The 18485-nt window shown below is 37.9% G+C and overlaps 2 protein-coding genes across 2 annotated transcripts; both read left to right on the top strand.

Annotated features, from left to right (window-relative positions):
* Positions 1–513: 513 nt before the first annotated feature.
* On the top strand, positions 514–4231 carry lsm4 (LSM4 homolog, U6 small nuclear RNA and mRNA degradation associated). The gene is made up of 5 exons (XM_004067921.4): positions 514–636; positions 1063–1104; positions 1345–1443; positions 3136–3316; positions 3505–4231. The coding sequence occupies exons 1-5, from the start codon at positions 634–636 to the stop codon at positions 3612–3614; spliced, it is 435 nt and encodes a 144-aa protein (XP_004067969.1). The 5' UTR covers positions 514–633; the 3' UTR covers positions 3615–4231.
* Positions 4232–15679: 11448 nt separating this feature from the next.
* Positions 15680–17751, top strand: jund (JunD proto-oncogene, AP-1 transcription factor subunit). Its single transcript, XM_004067920.4, has one exon. The coding sequence runs from the start codon at positions 15926–15928 to the stop codon at positions 16748–16750; it is 825 nt and encodes a 274-aa protein (XP_004067968.1). The 5' UTR covers positions 15680–15925; the 3' UTR covers positions 16751–17751.
* Positions 17752–18485: the final 734 nt, after the last annotated feature.

Genomic DNA, 18485 nt, shown 5'->3' with positions numbered 1-18485 from the left:
AGATAGATAGATAGATAGATAGATGGATGGATGGATGGATGGATGGATGGATGGATGGATGGATGGATGGATGGATGGATGGATGGATGGATAGATAGATGGATGGATAGATAGATAGATAGATAGATAGATAGATAGATAGATAGATAGATAGATAGATAGATAGATAGATAGATAGATAGATAGATAGATAGATAGATAGATAGATAGATAGATAGATAGATAGATAGATAGATAGATAGATAGATAGATAGATAGATAGATAGATAGATAGATAGATAGATAGATAGATAGATAGATAGATAGATAGATAGATAGATAGATAGATAGATAGATAGATAGATGTTACACTTGGTCCTCTGTATTTATTTTTGAATTTCGTCACAGTAAAAGAACAAAAGAAAATGCTCCTGTGTTTGATAGATAGATGTTACACTTGGTCCTCTGTATTTATTTTTGAATTTCGTCACAGTAAAAGAACAAAAGAAAATGCTCCTGTGTTTGCGCATGTTTTGCGCTAGGGGGCAGTCATGTTTTAATAAGACGTGGCACCGAGTACGTAGAAAACGAAGAAGAGTCTGCGAGTAAAAATCGTGTTGCTAATCTAAGGCAGCACAAACATAACCTACCAGAATGGTAAGTTATTACTTACAAATGGACTATTTTGTAAAAATCACACACTATATAAAAATACTGACCTGTTCTTTGGCTTCAAAAATCCCATGTAACTGGTTTAAACATCGCAAATCAAGGCTAAGCTACGCTAGCAACCAATGCTAAATTGTTTTCTGCTTGTGGAACGCTGACTATACAAGTGGTTCTTTTTAAAATTATTTTCTATATAAATATATAAGGGGGGGGGGTCACCATTTCAGATACACGTTTAGTACTAAACTAAACACAAACGAATCATTATAGTTCGGAACAGAGCTTAAGTTTCTCCGCCGACACAGAAATACATTCAGACGTGTTCTTCATTTCTGAATCAATATTCCTTTTAGAATGCATTATTTTAATATATCATAGAGATCATAAATCGGACCCATTTCTACTATTTCGCAGCTTCCCTTGTCCCTTTTGAAGACGGCCCAGAACCATCCTATGGTAAGAAATAATTGCTTTTCTTTCCTCCTTCTATTCCTTATCTGGTGATTACTGGTTAAACCATTTTATTCAGTTACTTGTGGTTTTAAGATCAGGTTTTTTGTTTTGTTATTGAGATTGTTTGCATGTTTTTCTTTAAACAATAATTTTTGTGCATTTCTTTTTGAATAAAGAAAGAACCTTTTAGAAAACCATAATCACCAGCTGACCTTTTTTTCAATGAACTTTGATTTTTTTCAGCTGGTTGAACTGAAGAATGGAGAAACCTACAACGGTCATCTGGTTAGCTGTGACAACTGGATGAACATCAACTTGAGAGAAGTCATCTGCACATCCAGGGTAACAGATTTGCTCTCATGTTCTCAGTGGAGAACGATCCATAAACTGCACACCTTAAATAAAAAAAATTAGCTTAAATTTAACAGTCGCTTACCTGTTTCCTTCAGTTTTCATTCTGACTACCTTAGCCGTTTAAAGACCCACCCCAATTAAAATAGTGTATTTGTTTGGTTTGGTTTTTAACATGTTTTGTGGCATTTTTCTCATAATGACGGACATATATAAAGAAAGTTTGTAGGCAATTAGATCCATTTACGTCTTGGTTTTCCTCGTCTGAGCTGGCATCTGGCTTTAAACTGTACGTCTGTATAGCTTCAACATTCCCCACCAATTTTCTTGCACTTGGTGTTAGATTGGGGGTATGAGGGTGTGTAAGCTAGCAGGAGAGTGGAAACAAAGGGACCTTGGAAAATGCGGCAGGCTTTTTTAGGTATATTTCTAATGAACTTCTGTCACTCTGCAGAAACTGTCCTAGAAAACAAGACAAGTTTTTCATTTTGGCTTAAAGCTGCATAATGAAAAAAAACAAAATCAAAATACTGGGAATAGATCAAAAGATAATTGAAGTGAGCCTTTAAAATATAAAGACTAATGTATAATGAAGCAATGGTTTTAGTAAAACATCCTTTGATACATGTTGGAACAAAAACCTCAACGCTAATTTTTTTTGTTAGAAGAAAAAGGACTGATTATTGTTAAAGGCCCTGTACCATGCTATTCCTAAACCATTCATGGTAAAGAATATCCATATATATATTACCTTTGGCCCACAAAAGAAAGATTTTTTAAATTAAATATTAGTTACGTGGCGCAGTGGTTAGCGCAAGATCCCCCAGCCAAGTTTTGGGGACTTGGTTGCTGTTGGTCCCCCAGCCAACTGCAAGCCCAGCCAGGTCCAAGACTTGGCTGGGGGACCTGAAAAAGAACCTGTCTGTGTGGAGTTTGCATGTTCTCCCCGTGCATACGTGGGTTTTCTCCGGGGACTCCCACCTTCGTAGGTTAATTGGTTACCTTAAATTGTCCATAAGTGTGAATGCAAGTGTGCATGGGTGAGTGATTTGTGGACCTGTGACAGACTGGTGTCCTGTCCAGGAAGCCCCCTGCCTTCACCCATGAGTAGCTGGGATAGGCCCCGGCAGCCCAGTGACCCCAAAAGGGACAAAGCGGGTTTAGAAGATGAATTAAAAAATGATGAATGAATATTAGTTATTTTCCTGAGTTATTTTCCAACCTGGAAGCAAGACGACTGGATCTGAGGCACCGGCACTTCCATGATGTCAACCTATAGCCAGCATCAACAACATGTCTGTGTCTCGCCCACGAAACAAACAACATTCAAACTTTCGTAAAGATGAATGTGCATATTGAGCATGTAAAGAGAGTTTTGCCAAACACCACTAGCTTCATGGAGTGTGTGTTTTAGCCTGGGGGCGGGGCTGGCAGCGCAGACTCTTCCTGGAAGGGGCTGTTCTCACTTATCTACATCAGCTCGTGAGAACCCGCTTGTTTTTGTGGGTTAGGTGTGGCTGGTTCCTGGAGCACAGGTTTTTAGAGGAATTCTCAGAAATGCGTGAATGGGTCAATACTGGTTTGAGGTTTCTTTATAATACACCGGGAAGTTCAAAAAAGGGATTTAGCATAGACCCTTTGAAGTATACTGGTTACACTCATCGTTTGGTCTTTTTCCCACAGGATGGTGATAAGTTTTGGAGGATGCCAGAGTGCTACATCAGGGGAAGTACCATCAAGTATCTGCGAATTCCAGATGAGATTATTGACATGGTGAAGGATGAGGTGGTTTCTAAGGGTCGTGGACGTGGAGGTGCCCAGCAGAATAAGCAGCAGGGTAAAGGAAGAGGCGGAGCCGGCCGAGGTGAGAGGAAGCAACTTCTGCATTTGTTCTGTCATGATTTGCCTTAATGAGACTTAGATCAGCTTAAAATAAGTAAAAAATCCCTCTGTTAAAGCTTTTAAACACATCTGGTGAAACATCATCTTTATTTGTTTAGGAATTTATTATTCTAACTTGCTGAATTTGACATTTTTTGTGTCTGTATGTAGGTGTGTTTGGCAGCCGCGGCAGAGGGATGTCAGGTCCTGGTCGAGGCCAGCAGCCACAGCAGCCGGATAAAAAACCAAGCAAACAGCAGGGAATGAAGAACCAGCACTGATGTGATGTCATGGATCTTTCACATCACATTAACTGTTATTTTTGTTTCAGTACTTGTGGATAATTTAACTCTCAGCTCCTTTTTTTGCTGATATGTGATATGTAAGAGAACCAATCGCTGCAAAAGGTCACTGAGATGTTCAAAAGAGGCAGTGGTTTTGCACTGAGTTTTCTTTTTAGGTTTTTAAGAATAACCATGTTTGTGTAAAACCCAAGAGCTGATACTTTTTCTTTTTTTCTTTTCTTTCAAGAAGAATATTTTGTCATGAAAACCCCTTTTTAGTCACAAAAGTAATCTGTTGGTACAATTGGAAGTGTCAAATTGTTTATATTTGGATGTCTTTTTCTTTAGGGGTAGATTTCATGATAGACAATATTCCAGCCCCAGAATTCTCTTCATTTCTATTCTAGTTGTTGAGTGACATGGTTGGTGTGGGTTTGTTTCTGTCTTTCACTCCTCATTAGCCAATCTAAGCTGATAGTCAGCTGACATCCAGTCACAGATAAGTGACACGATTTGACCATAAGAATTTTTGTTTGAAAAACTCTTTATTTTTATAGTGATGAATATTATTGTAATGACATGAGAAACAATAAAGCAGTTTTTGTTAAAGACCATGTATGTATAAAATAGTCTTCATTTTTAGGGAACTGCCCCAAAAGTTTGTTACACCTGAAACTTTTTGTTTAAAGATCAGTTTGAAGAAATGAAGCACTGAAATTGTTATAGTAAAATTACTATTTGATTGCAGAGTGTAAAGACCTCTGTTCCTGTTTAGCATGTCCTGTATCCTATTTAAAGCATCAACACAAGTTCAGGCTCATGAAAAGAAAATATTTGGAATTAGCTGCTGTTTTGCTTGATTTTTAAGATAAAGATTTAAAGCTTTTTTATTTTTTTACAATCAAGAACATTTTCATTTTGGAGAGTTAAGACCACAAGTTAAATATGATACACACATTTTGTTACATAAATTTAATAACTGATAGATTTATGATTCAAATAAATGGCTGAGATTTATTTTAGTCTTCCCTATTACTTGCAAGCTAATTTAAGAAATTCTGACATTTAGTTTTCCTTGCGAAAAATTGGGCTTTGAAATTATGCATGATCATGCAGAAAAAGTACTATAATTAAAATCTGTAAAACTTAAAATGGTGCAATTTTAAGGTGGAGAAATATCTAAAGAGGTGGAGGTTTACTCTGGAGAGAAGAAGAATGAAGGTCAACCACCACAAGACAGACCATCTGTGTAAATGAGAAGAAACGAAGTAGAATATTAAGGTTACCAGGCACAGGCGGAGAAGGTGGTGGACTTTAAATTCTTAGTGAAAGGTTCAGAACAACATTTTTCAAGATAGTGGGAGAGATGAAGACGTGTGTCCAAGCAGGTTGGAACAAAAAGAGGAAAGTCCCAGGTGTGAAGTGTGGGGAAAAAAATGTCAGTCAAGACAGCAGGTGAGAGCAGTTGGTGGTGGTGTAGAGATGGTGTCTCTGAGAGAGAGACAGGAGGCAGAGCTAGAGATGTTGAGGTTTTCCTTAGGAGTGACGAGGATCAGGAATGAATTCATCAGAGGAACAGCTCATGTTCTGGAGATAAGAAGGGAAATAGATTGAGACGGTTTGGACACATTGAGAGGAAGGACTGATAATATTGATAAAAGGAGGCTGAAGTTGGAGCGGATAAAGTGGATAAAGGTGAAGAGGATTTAATGTAATCCATGGACACTAGTGAAGATCACAAATCATTGAAAAAAAAAGATTTAGCGCGCTGTCTTGTGGGGTCTAGATGACCCCCTCCCAATGTTAACGTGCCTAGGATGGCACAAGGGTTAGATGGAGGTTGGAGTTGAGACACGACAGCTTTAAGCTGTGGCCACTAGAGGGCAGCATTAGCTGGTGCACAGTTGAGTGTTTTTTCTTCTTTTTCATTTTCATTGTCCATTAAATAAAATGCTTTAATAAAGATTTTGCATGGCAGACATTTTGATATGTGACAGCTGAAAATGGGGATTTAATGGTGATTGCACCCAACTATAAGAAAAATCCAACAGCTCTATTTAAACTGCAGCTGCAATTTAGTGCATTTGATCTTTTTTCTATGTAATTTAGTACACATAATAGAAGTAAACAGGTACCAAAGATCCTCACGTGTACCTCTTTAGTCATTGAAAGGGAGTTAGGACTTAAAAGCCTCAAATTTGACAGTGAATTCTTAAAGCAAAAGCATCTTTTAAAAAAATCAATGGAAACTAGGTTGACCAACTAAATAAAATGTATAAATTAAAATCAAATGTTCAATAAATGTGCTCAATAATTATCTCCCACAAGACATACATTCAAATTCAAGTTATCAAATAGGGACATGTATTTTCAACTAAATTGCTTCAAAAAGCATGTTATAGGGTGTATATCATGTTTGCAGGCATCTTCTAATTAACTATGCAATCTGACTGTGAGTCTTTATGCGCTGCAGTGTTGTGGATAATCTCAGTGCCGAGTTTTCCTTCTCTTTACCGCCCACTCTATGTGAACAGGCTACTGCTGCTGGTAGCCAATCGGCACCTATCTTCCTTTCTGCTGCTCCTACCTGCGTCACTCTGCTTGTGTTGCCACGGTGATCGCTGATGCTCCCCCATCCGCACACTTTCTGTCTCTTCTCTAGCGAGGTATGAGGATGAAGCCGACTCTTGGCCGGTGATGCAGGGGGGGCTGCAGACGTCATCACTTCCCTTTGGAAGAAGGCCTATTTTTACCAGAGGACACAAAGTGTAGCAAGCTGCTCAACATATTTATGGAAGCTCCTTTAATCCCTGCCTGACAGGAAAACATCTCTTCCCATGCTGTGTGCTTTGTTCCCACTCCTTCACCTATTTTGTCTGAAATTCCATAATTTGGAGACTATTTCCAACAGTTTGGTCTTCTATGTTGTATCAGACACCAATCACCTTCACCATTGCAGGTGGTCAGTGAATAAAGGCTCATATTTTCCTGTGAGTCAGATCTTTTTATTGCTGGAATTCAGTTAAGTTCTCTCCAGATTGTTATGCCAGGAAATTTGTCTGGGCAGGAGGTCAGATGTATTTGATTGAGTCTGATTACTGAAGAGTCCCTCAGAGAAAAGACTGTAAGGAGGACTATGTTGAAACATGGATTTTAATAACTCATATTAAAGGTGATGTAGTATGCCCCAAATTCAAGAAATAATGTTGTAGAAGAAAGCTGAACCTTCTGATGTTTCTCACACATATAGAGCCTCTTTGTGTTAAAGAAAGACTAACGAGAAAAAGCAAATGCTGGAGGTTTTAAACCTTACATTTCATTTTTAGATTCCATTTTAGCAAGTGGGTGCAACAAAAATATTTATATATGTATTTGCAGCAGTCAAAGGTATCACTATTGCAATACTTTTCCTAATACATCCTCTACCTCAAGGGGCACTGTAGCCTATATTAAGGAACTCAGGATTTGTCTTTTTAATGTAGGAACAAATATTTTGCATGTTGAAGCTACAGTTTTGCTCTACAGGTCGTTGTATAAGACATGTCCCTTAAAAAAAACCTTTTAGTGTTGCCATCCTTTAAAAACTTCTAATGGTACTTCGACTTTAGACTTTGGATTTGAGTCTCAGACATAGGCAGCACTAAAGTCCCAGCTGTGTACGATATTCATTCGATTATTCTTAGATTTTAGCTCCACAACAATGCTGTTGGACGTACACGACACTTTCTTTGGTAAAGCAGAACTGCCAGTTATTGTGTTCCCATGAGTTGCTTAAGGGTATTTAATGACAATTTGTGATGGTAACATTTTAGGCTTTTAACTTGAAATGTCAGTTGAAGACTGGAGACTAGACTTGAACATAAATGCAGGGACTTCAGACAGGACTTGGATTTGCAAAGAGCGACCTGTGAGCATCTCTGCCAAATATTCTTTGAAAAAATGTGAATGCAAATATATTTTTTGGCTTCCACCTTTCGGCACCTGAGACAAAAATGTAAAAAATGATTATACATTATTATATTCTTTCTCTTAAATATGGTTCACACATTTGTCTCAATTTGATTTGGCCAGGATTGAATTGACCCAGGTGTGGTATATAAAGTAGACAGCATGTGTACTGGGCAGGTGTCACAGATATTTTTTTCTGATATCGTCTCCAAGTTGTGTCAATGAGGTCAATTTATATAGATTTTTTTCCTTGTCTTTATCTATTTATTTTTTGCATTCCCAAATACATTTTTAATAACAGTTTTTGGCTGTTTGCTGCCTAAAATTGTGCTACTCAGTTTTGCATTCACATGTTCCTACAGTTTTTGGGTTATTTGTGGATTGATAAAATAATACTTTTAGTCCACCAAGATACCTGTTAAGAATTTGGAATATTTAGAATTATAATCTAAGAGCTAGATGAAAAAAGTTCTAATAATATTTCTTAGGATGAACCTTACTCTGAGTTTGCAGCTGTCATCTGATTTGCTTTGTACCACAAATGAGTTCAGAACTAAAGGTCTAAACAAACCATTCCACAAAAGTGCCCATGGGAGCATTCATTTGGAAGTTGATATTGAAAAGTAAGACTTAAAAACTATGCACAAATACACATAAAGAGGGAAAAAACTAGACAGAAGGGGAGGGAGAAACATCTGTGTAATGTCATTTACATTTTTCAGTTTCAGGTTAGAAGTGCAAAATGAATGGAAAACTCAATCTGTCATTCAAAAGATGATTCTCATAATTCAGTTTAGTGTAGAATAAAGTAGTCAGTAGTTTGCTTCTAAAAAGACATTTTTCAAAAATGAATAATACCTTTATAGAATGTGGATGCTGTACAGCTGTGGCAATTATTGAATGATATAAAATGTTGACAGATTGCAAACAGCATAAGATAGAATTTGTTGCCTTAGATGTTATTGTTAAAAGATAACATAAGTACATAAAATCCACTGCATATACAGATTATCTACTTTTTTTTAAAGCAGAGTGGTAATTTCATGGAAGGTGTTCGGAAAGTAAGCTTTTCAATTCTTTTAAAGAACGCACATCACTGTGATGGTAAACATTACACTCGGAAAACATTATTAAGGCAAAACTGTATGTTTTCAACATGAGCTAATGCATAGTGATGAAAAGGTTTACGTTTGAGGTTTGTGGTCGACATTGTGAGTGTGCTTGTGTGTGCAGGGGTATACTTTATACAAACCATCACTGCACGCACTCATACACCTGTCTGTCGAGCATGAAGGGTTTCACATCCTCCCTCAGTGTGGAACTTCACCCACACTTTGAAACTACGTCATCAGGTTCAATGGAGACTCTTCGTGGGACTCACATGAATACATTAGGACCATGTGAATCTGTTTTGTTACTTCATGCATTTGTATCTGAGCTGAATGTTAACTTGGACTAAAAGGGCTGATTCCCTTTTTCCAAATCAGATTTGAATGTATGAGAAGAGGCTTAAGACTTCAAATATTGAGGAATGATATTAGTCATTGAGTTGTCAGAATAAAAGCACCAAAAATAAGATAAAAAGCACAAGAGAGATCTAATACCACTAGTCAACCATGTGTGAATCTTTTTGTTTCACTTGTGGTCTCTGTCTTAGACAGCTACACCACTACAGTTAAACTATTGAAATTTGAATTTGACTGTAAGAGCTGCTTCTGTTTCTTCATCTGCATTCCAACCAAAAGGCGGCGTGAGATTGGCAGTGGCCTAAGAACTGCTATGGAGAATTCTGGAATCTAAAAGGAGTGGATGTGCAAGGGTTGCAGAATCCCGCTTTGCTTCAAGTAGATGTCCTCACACTTTCACATACCTGCCATTCAAACACTACAGCATTGTTGAACAGGACCTAAGCTTTACAAAGTGAACACCTGTGTACACCATACACACCCTTCAGCAGTAACCCATGCTGAACTCAAAGCTGACATTTCAATAAAAAGAGTTCTTAAGATTGTGAATAAATTAGAGATATATTTGTGACAAAAAAGATATGCATTAAAGAAGTCCATAGTCTTTGGCGGTTAGGCTCTGGGTTGATGACGTCTGTCATGCTGGTGGGATAACGTTGGACCGTAGAGGAATAAATTCCAGAGCCTGAAATGGTGGGGAACTCAGTTATTTGTAGGGAGTGACGGTTTTGAAGGAGTGATGTAACAACCCCAGAAGTGATGAATTGTAGATCTTCCTTATTGACATGGCACCAAAGCTTCACAATAAAATCAATAGAAACAAACAAAAAAAAAATGTCATTTTGCAGGAACTTTTAAATAGCTCGCCATTACTTTGGTTTTTATCATCCTGATTTAAGGCTGAAGCACACACATGATGCATGTTTATGGCAAACAACTACAATGTCCTTCAGATGTAGTTCAAGTTCCAGCAGATACCTTGTCCTCATGCAGAGTTCTTCCAAAAGACCTGTACTCCAATTCTTTACTTTTCCTTGGGGAATTCAGCAGTCTACTGTCAAACTGATGTTTCTGTTTCATGTGTACATCACAAAATACTGTAGAAAAACACAAAATCAAGATGTGTTTCGTTGAAACTGAATTAATTTTTCCAGTCATGTACAATAGAAAACCTTTAGAAAGGAACAATCCAATCACACAAATATTTTACATTTTCTTTATTTATGTTAAAAACCATTACAAAGAATTTAAAGTCTTTAAAGTCCCACTCATATTATCTTTTCATCTATTGTAAAATAGTCCCCAGAGGTCTTTTAATTATGATTATGCCATTTTTAGCCAAAAAAAAAACCTGTTGTTTTCTAAGACAGTTTCTGCAGTTTCTGCTCTCCCGCTAGTTTACAACCCCTCACAACCTCGACCTAACATTAGCAGTGCAAAAAAAAAAAAGGCAGTCAATATTGGAGCTATCCTAGGTTTTGAGCTAGATGCTAGCTCAAAGGTCGGAAAAGAAGGCAGAGAAGGCATACATGGATCTATTTGTTTGCAGGTGGATGCATCAGCATGGAGCGGAGCAGGGAGCTTGTGGCCTACTGATTGTAGTTTGTAGGTAACTAGGCTCTTTTTCAAAAGACATTTTTTCGTCTGCACTTGATTCACTGTGATTTGCATAAAGAAATACTCAGGTATGTCATTTTAATTTGAATTTGAATTTTCATCATACCTCCCTGCAAGAACATTTCAAAAGCACCATTTTCTTTGGAGTGGGCCTTTAAATTTAGTCCACTTTTACAGATTGAAAAAATGTTGAAGAACTCAACAAAAATAGTTATAATATCAAATTAGTTTATCAATATTATAAATGGTCAAAAGAAGACCCAAAAGTTAAAATATATAGTAAGACAATAAATATATATTTTTAAACCCCAAATAAAGGCCTATAGGCATGAATCAAAGTGTAGAATTGGGCTTCATTTATTCAGATTCTCTTCTTGGGTATTCCACATTGTTTTGGCTCAAATGGTTCAAATCAAAGGGAAAGAAAATCAGATTCTGTGGTAAAGCTGAAGAAGACATGAGCGCATGCTTTCCAGCCACCGCCTGCTGACAGAACCGCCACTCTCAGGCAGCCTTTAAACATGTATATCTGCTACGCACACACGCACACGCACACGCACATGCACACAAACACACACCAACCACTTCCATTTCCGCCGTGTAAAAAAAAGATGTGACGTCGAAGCGGCTGTCATGTGATCCGCCCGCGCAAAGCTTTCGCAGCGATGGATACGACGGACCTGGACCTGTGACGCACGAGCTCTCCTCTGTGTAACCCTTTACTGGCCGTTGAAGCACTGCAGAACGACGACGAGGAGGAGTTCTTTGAGGAAGATTTTAAATATAGAGAGGGCAGGTTTAGAGCTGAACTAAAGCTGTGTCCGTTTATCTTTTCATAATAATTTGACTTGTCAATTTACATCCATGCCTCCATTCAGATCAATCAATCAATCAATCAATCAATCAATCAATCAATCAATCAATCAATCAATCGTATTTATATAGCCCAACATTACATTACAACAATAGTCATCTCGATGGGCTTCATGCCGGTAGTTGTATAATAAACATGAAATCGTAAAGAATCAAGTGTGTCGTTTTTTTTTTTAACTAACCAAAGGGCTTCATAACAGTAAAGACAAACACTGACATAAAGATGGGTGAAAATAATAAAAACTTAAGATAAAAACATCACACGTTTTAAAGACCCACTCATATGGAAATTGTGTTTTTCGGTGTATGTTATTGTGGCATTTTTCTCATGATGAAGGACATATATAAAGAAAACGAAGGTTAAAGTTGCATTTCTGATTATTTCTTCATTCAAATTGTTGTAAGTCAGGATGATACCAAAAAAATGAGGTTGGAAAAAGCCTGTAAATGTAACTTAGCTGCTGCAAATGTTCACAAAGTATACGTCTTTGTTTTACTTCCTTTCCAATCAATAAATACATTTTATATATATATATATATATATATATATATATATATATATATATATATATATATATATATATATATATATATATATATATATAAATAGTGCTTGTGTGAGGATTGTGCACTCCAGTACGGTGTTTTAATTATTGTTTTGAATATGTCTTGTCACTCCTGGGGCTATTCCAGAAAGCAGGTTATGCTAGTTACCTCGGTAAATTTGAGGCTAAGGAAGCGGATAACCTCAGCTTTCAGTTCCAGAAATGTAGGTATGTTTCAGGGTATGTCAAGTTGCCATAACAACTAATGCTCTGAACATGACCTGGTTTGAAGCAGGTTTAATTGAAGGTTAGTCTGTTTTTAGAGAGGTGAAGGAGCATGGCGTTTCCATTTGAAGATGATTTAGTGGATGTAGAAGCTCAGATATACTTTTTCCACCGTGAGAGGGTGATAAGACCATGTATGGATGTTGGAAATATAAACTTTTTTTTACATAAACTAACTTAAATATTTGCTTCAGTTAAGATAAATCTTTTTTTTTTTAGTTAAGTCAGTTTAAAAATAACACATAGTCATCAGACAGTTATTTTACTTTCATTCAAATGAATTCAATTAAGTAGTTGTAAGTTTGGTGCTGCTGTTAGATTGGCACCGCAAGGAATTGTGGGATGCCATTCCCTTTGGCTGTCTGGACGGATTTGGGTTTAAGTGTGGGTTTTTGACCAAATGTGTTTAGTTGTTTAGCTGTTTTACTGTGTTTTGCCAAGTTATTTGTCCTGTTATGTTTAATTATTACTGCACCATGAGTGAGAGGGAAGGAGAGGATGATGAGTTATTTAGCACCCCTACCACATAATATTGTGAAGTTAAAGTTGGAGAAATTACATATGCTTTCATACTACATGTCTATTGTGTTTCTTTCATTTTATTGTTATAAAAACGAGAATATCTACAGGCTCAAACTTAGACATATGAGAGTTCAAGAAGTACAATAAATTAATATGGAAGAACATTTAATTGAATTGGAGTAATATGACATTTAGTTAGATAGATATGTAAATTTGAGTTGTATAAACAATTATTGAGTTGGATAGACGTAAGAAATTAGGTTGAATAAATTTTACTCAATTACTTGTTACCAATAGAAGTAATTCATTTAAGTTGGCAAAGTTGGATAATTTATATATATATATGCGTCACAATGAATATAGAAATGAGATAGAAACTCGTGCGTTTACTCTGTCTCTTCTTTTTCTCCAAGCAGAAACTCTTTCTTTTAAAACAGAATAGAATGCCTTTATTGTCACTATACACATGTACAATTCGCATCACACGCGCATACAGTGAAATGAGAGCTGATCACTGTACAGTGAAGAAATGCAAAAGGAAAATTATTTCACAAAAAATGTACAATTTACTAAGTCCAAAAAAATGTACAGTAAAAAATTTAGCTGAAAAGTTTTACTTTCCACAGTGAGGTAGGTATTGCACTGCTATGCCCATGATAGCAGAGATATAGTGCAAATAATATATTGCACATAATGAGAGACAGGAGAAAGAGAGAGAGAGAGACATGGGTGTGTGTGTGTGTGTGTGAGTTCAGGATTGGATGGTTATTTTGCTGATGATGCAGCCGTATTACTTTTTTGATGGGCGTATAATCTTCACATGCTGTCGTTGAAATTTCTGACTCCGTCTCACTGAAGTATAGCACTCGCTTTTGTTCTTCACGCGTTTCCATGGTGACTCCGGAAATCGTCGATCCATTGAGAATGTCTTTATCTACTTGCCATGCTCGTGCATTAACCCAGGGTTACCAAGTTGAGCGTAATTACGCTAACTCATATCCGGTCTTTTGGAACCGACATACCCAGAGTAAGCAAGTTCAGGCGGATTTCAGCCTAGAGTTCAGGGTTAAAGTCAGGGTAGTTTAAACATGCTTTCTGGAATACCCCCCTGGTTCATGTTACTAATCATCCACAGCTGTCTTCATTTGTTAAGTGTCCCCAGCCTAGTGTCTGGTTTTCAGCTCTTCATCGTCAGCGTATCTGCTTTATCACCTTTTTTTTTCTGCATGGGTTTTTGTCATGTTCTAGTTTATTCCTTAAATGTTTAAGGTTGCTGTCCACCATAAGACTACACAAGAAGAAGAAACGTTTAAGTTTCCACCACCAAGCCTGGTCTCCAGCATCTCCTACATCACCAGTTCTTGACAGCTTGCATGCCTTAGTTGCTGACATTCTGCACACATTATCCAAGGGTATGACAGAAAAATTCTTAGAGTGGCTGCCTCTGACCGTGTTGGGAATTACAAACAACAATGCATTGAGATGTTGGAAGGACCCAGAGTTAAAAACAATATAACGGCCGAGAAGCTTCACAGCTCTAACATATCCTAATGTCTCCAGTTTACTGTCTAAAATTTGGGAATCAAAGTCTATTACTTGGATAAAATAAGTTGAAAAGACAAAAAAAATGATTAAATGGTGCTTTTTGCCTCCAAATTTAAATTATGTCTCAAACCTTTCTGGTTTACTAAATTGTGGAAATGGAAAATGAACAACTGAAATTAGCTCATTAGACAAATATTGAAAGTGAGACTCAATCAAATCCAAAACCGCAAGTAAATAAAGATGTGTTAAAAGTGAATCAGTTCCAGATTAAACTTCCCTAAACTTGTGTTATTCATTAAAAGTCTCAAAAGAGAAGTGAGACTCCTGACTCATCAGGGGGTTTAGCTTTTTTGCTTACTAACATCTTCTAACAAATACTACAAACATACTTTTTTAATGTAACATTGTTTAACTGAACATTGTTCTAAGTGTTTTGCAAATGGTTTTTATTTAAGTTTTTTCTTTCAGATGTGCTGAAAACGAAGGCATATGCTGATCGACACCCACAATGACATCAGTGCACCACCTCACTGTTTGTGCTTTCCTCTTTTTCTCCATGGCAATAGTGGTGTGAGCAAAGATCGTCTCTTAAAAAGATGAACAGCAGAAAAAAGCTTTGGATTTTAAACCATTGGAACATACCAAACTTTCAAAGACTTTAATTAAAATTGGATGTCATAATTGTGTGTTAATTCTGTTATTTTGTGAAATCAGGGTTAATTGGTAGAAAGAACGGCTTGAATCAGTCCATAAAGGCTGTTCAAAATATTGTCAAAACTGGCTCCCTAATTTGCTTGTAACTTTGGTGTGTGTGGATTTTTGTTGTTGCTTTATTTAGGGGAAAAACGTAAAGCAGAAAAATTATTCGAAGTTGTGTACTACTTTTAGTTTTTTTCTTATAGTATTTATTTCAATGTTTACAGTTTAAGTTAAAAACACATTTCAACAGAATCCTAAGGAAACAGAGTATTTAAAAAAGTTTTTAAAGTGAATTTACAAAAATTAAATAAAAAAGTGTATTTTAAAACACCTGACAAACGGTGCAATAATTCAGATCACTCAGTTTCCAGTATTATATTTAAAACATGTGTGTGTTCGTAACCGGATTATTTGATTTCATTATAACGCTTAGCATTTAGACGGGTTAATTAGGAGAAAATTGATTCAGTTTCATAACTACTTTTTGTTTTCAAAATAAGGCTCAGAGTGAGCCGCCTGTCTTCTCTCCCGTCATATCTGCTCAGCTCCTTTCTTAATTCAGAAAACGTAATTTCTGCCCATCCCGCCGCGTGCTCTGACGTGACATTATGGAATGTTCAAGTCTAAAAGAGCTCGAGGCGGTGTGCGCGAGCGAACATTCTGACTCAACCGTGGAGCTGCCAGCATTGAAAACATTTTTACATCGTTTTAACGCCTTTCCCTTCAGTGAGATTATGGGCCGGGCATTTTTCTGAGGGAGTGTCGCGCAGCCCGGTTTTTTTTTTTAATCACAGTTTTACCCACGGAAATGATGAAGAAGGACATTAACCTGAGCCTTTCGGACAATTCCGACCTAAAACCGCATATTCGAGACGTTGACAGCATCCTGAGCTCCACAGATTTGGGGCTGCTTAAGCTGGCCTCTCCCGAGCTGGAGAGACTAATCATCCAGTCCAACGGAATGGTAACGACGACGCCGACCAGCTCCCAGTTCCTGTACCCGAAGACGGTGACGGACGAGCAGGAATTCGCCGAGGGCTTCGTGAAGGCGCTGGAAGACTTACACAAGCAGAACCAGCTGAGCGGAGCCGGGCAGACGAACAGCAGTCTGGACCTCGGGGCTAACATCGCTCCAGCCGGCGTCCAACCCGACCTGCCGGTGTACACTAACCTGAACAGCTACGGCGGCAGCGGCCCGCTGGGGACCACCGTCAACTACTCCACGGACACCGTCCCTTTTCCGCCTCCCCCGCCGCATCATTTGGGGGCAGCCCCGTCGCAGCCGGAGCTCTCCCGGGTCCAGCCGCTGAAGGAGGAGCCGCAGACGGTCCCCGACGTCCAGAGTTTCGGGGAGAGCCCCCCGCTGTCTCCCATCGACATGGACTCACAAGAGCGGATCAAAGCGGAGAGGAAAAGACTCAGGAACCGAATCGCAGCCTCCAAGTGTCGGAAGCGCAAGCTGGAGCGGATCTCCAGGCTGGAGGACAAGGTCAAGACGCTGAAGAGCCAGAACACCGACCTGGCGTCGACGGCCGGCCTGCTGCGGGAGCAAGTGGCCCAGCTGAAGCAGAAGGTCCTCAGCCACGTCAACAGCGGCTGCCAGCTGCTCCCCCACGAAGTACAAGTGCACTAAGAGACAGACGCCCCGGAGGCTCCTGACCAGCACATAAGCTTGATGGACTTAGTCCGTGTTGGTCTCTGTAGCCCCGTGGGACTGTTCAAAACGGGGTTCCATGTCAGCTTTGGTAGCAATTCCATCCAGTCCAAATTCAAATGGTGATTAATGCTCACCATCTGATTGAACAGATTAAGTGAAGTCCAATTATGTATTTGATCAGGCTCATATTCGACCCTATAGAAATCTTCTACCTCGTATGTCTGTTTACAGATGAGAGCAAATGGATTGAAACAATGTAAGATCATCATTTTTTTCTCCTATAAAAAATGTTTACTGACTGGATGCAGTCTCATACATGGACCAAACGAATATATCTACTTCAATGGGCACCAAAAGATGGGTGCAAGAAAGACAAATCCCCCACATTTGATATCTAAGATGATCTATATACAGCATTTATTGTATGTATTGCATTTCTGTAAGGAACAGCTTGCATGTTGCTGACCAACTCGAATGTTGCCCTTGGCTTGGTGTCACAGGGGACAGGTTTACCAGTGTTTTTATTTTCATTTTCACATTAACATGTGTGTATTTATCTTTTTACTATTTTTTTTATACTTTATTGTGTTTATGTCTGTGTATTTTCATTTTTAACATTCAGTTGTAACCAGTTTGTTGCACTGACTTGGTCAAGTCTACTGTGACTTGGCTTCATACACACCATCGTGTTCTGAATTAAATGCTGCTCTACTATAAAACCGTGTCTGGTTAATGTCACGTTTGCAACACAAATCTAATTAAAGAGCAGAATAATGACTGGTTAAAAAAGAAATACCGGTATTTAAACATTTTATTCCGTAATCCAAGAAATTCTCGTACAAACATCATTTGTAATCTTAATGCCAGATTCATGATGTTTTTGGGGAAACAAACTGTTCTTGTTTAAATGCTCAATAATTCTTGAATTTGACTATTGTATCGTAAAATTAAAAGCCCTAATTAAATATGCTAATTTAGCCCCAATCTGTCATTTTGTAGAAAAAATTATAATATTTCTGAATTTTTGGAGTGGGTGTATTGATCAGTATGGTGTCGTGCTCCCTCTGCTGGTTGAATAGAATATTAACAGCAGGACACCACTGGGTAACACGCCTAAACTGAGCAATAACAGGAGTATTGAGTGAAATATTGTAATTGAACATTATAAAATCAACCCTCAGAATAGTTTTAGTCTACTATCAAATACTTTTTTGTCATTTAAAGCTCATTTTACTGCATAATTAGTGTCTGTATTCAACTGGATAGGCAATCCTTTTCATTCTTCTAGTTTACATGCATGTAATTGCTTGTAAATTCACATTAAGTTCGATACAGGATAGTTTTCATAATTTATTTTGCTAAATTGTAGTCAATAATCATATAAAACAGCCATCAGAAAACTCAAATAAGGTGGTTGCACGTGACCAAGCCTATGCAGAGTATAATTTATTAATACATCCTATTTTGATAATCTGCTTATTGAATGGCAGTGCTTCCTAAATAGAGCAGATTATAGCTGTTGGAGCAGAAGTCAAAAGTACAACATACTGCTTCAGTCAGTGTGAGGAAAGATTGCAGCCAGAAGGTAAAATGTCACTTTGATTTGTCTGCTCGATGCCAGGCCTGTCACTTCCAATTATCATCTGCTGGGTGCAAGAAGCTGCTGCACAGAAGTCACACAGTTTACAACTTTTATACAGATTGGTCTATT

This window comes from Oryzias latipes, chromosome 4 (assembly GCF_002234675.1).
Source record: "Oryzias latipes chromosome 4, ASM223467v1".
Classification (NCBI taxonomy): Eukaryota; Metazoa; Chordata; class Actinopteri; order Beloniformes; family Adrianichthyidae; genus Oryzias; species Oryzias latipes.
Note: the sequence above shows the minus strand (reverse complement) of the source record. Positions and strands in the feature narration are given on the sequence as shown.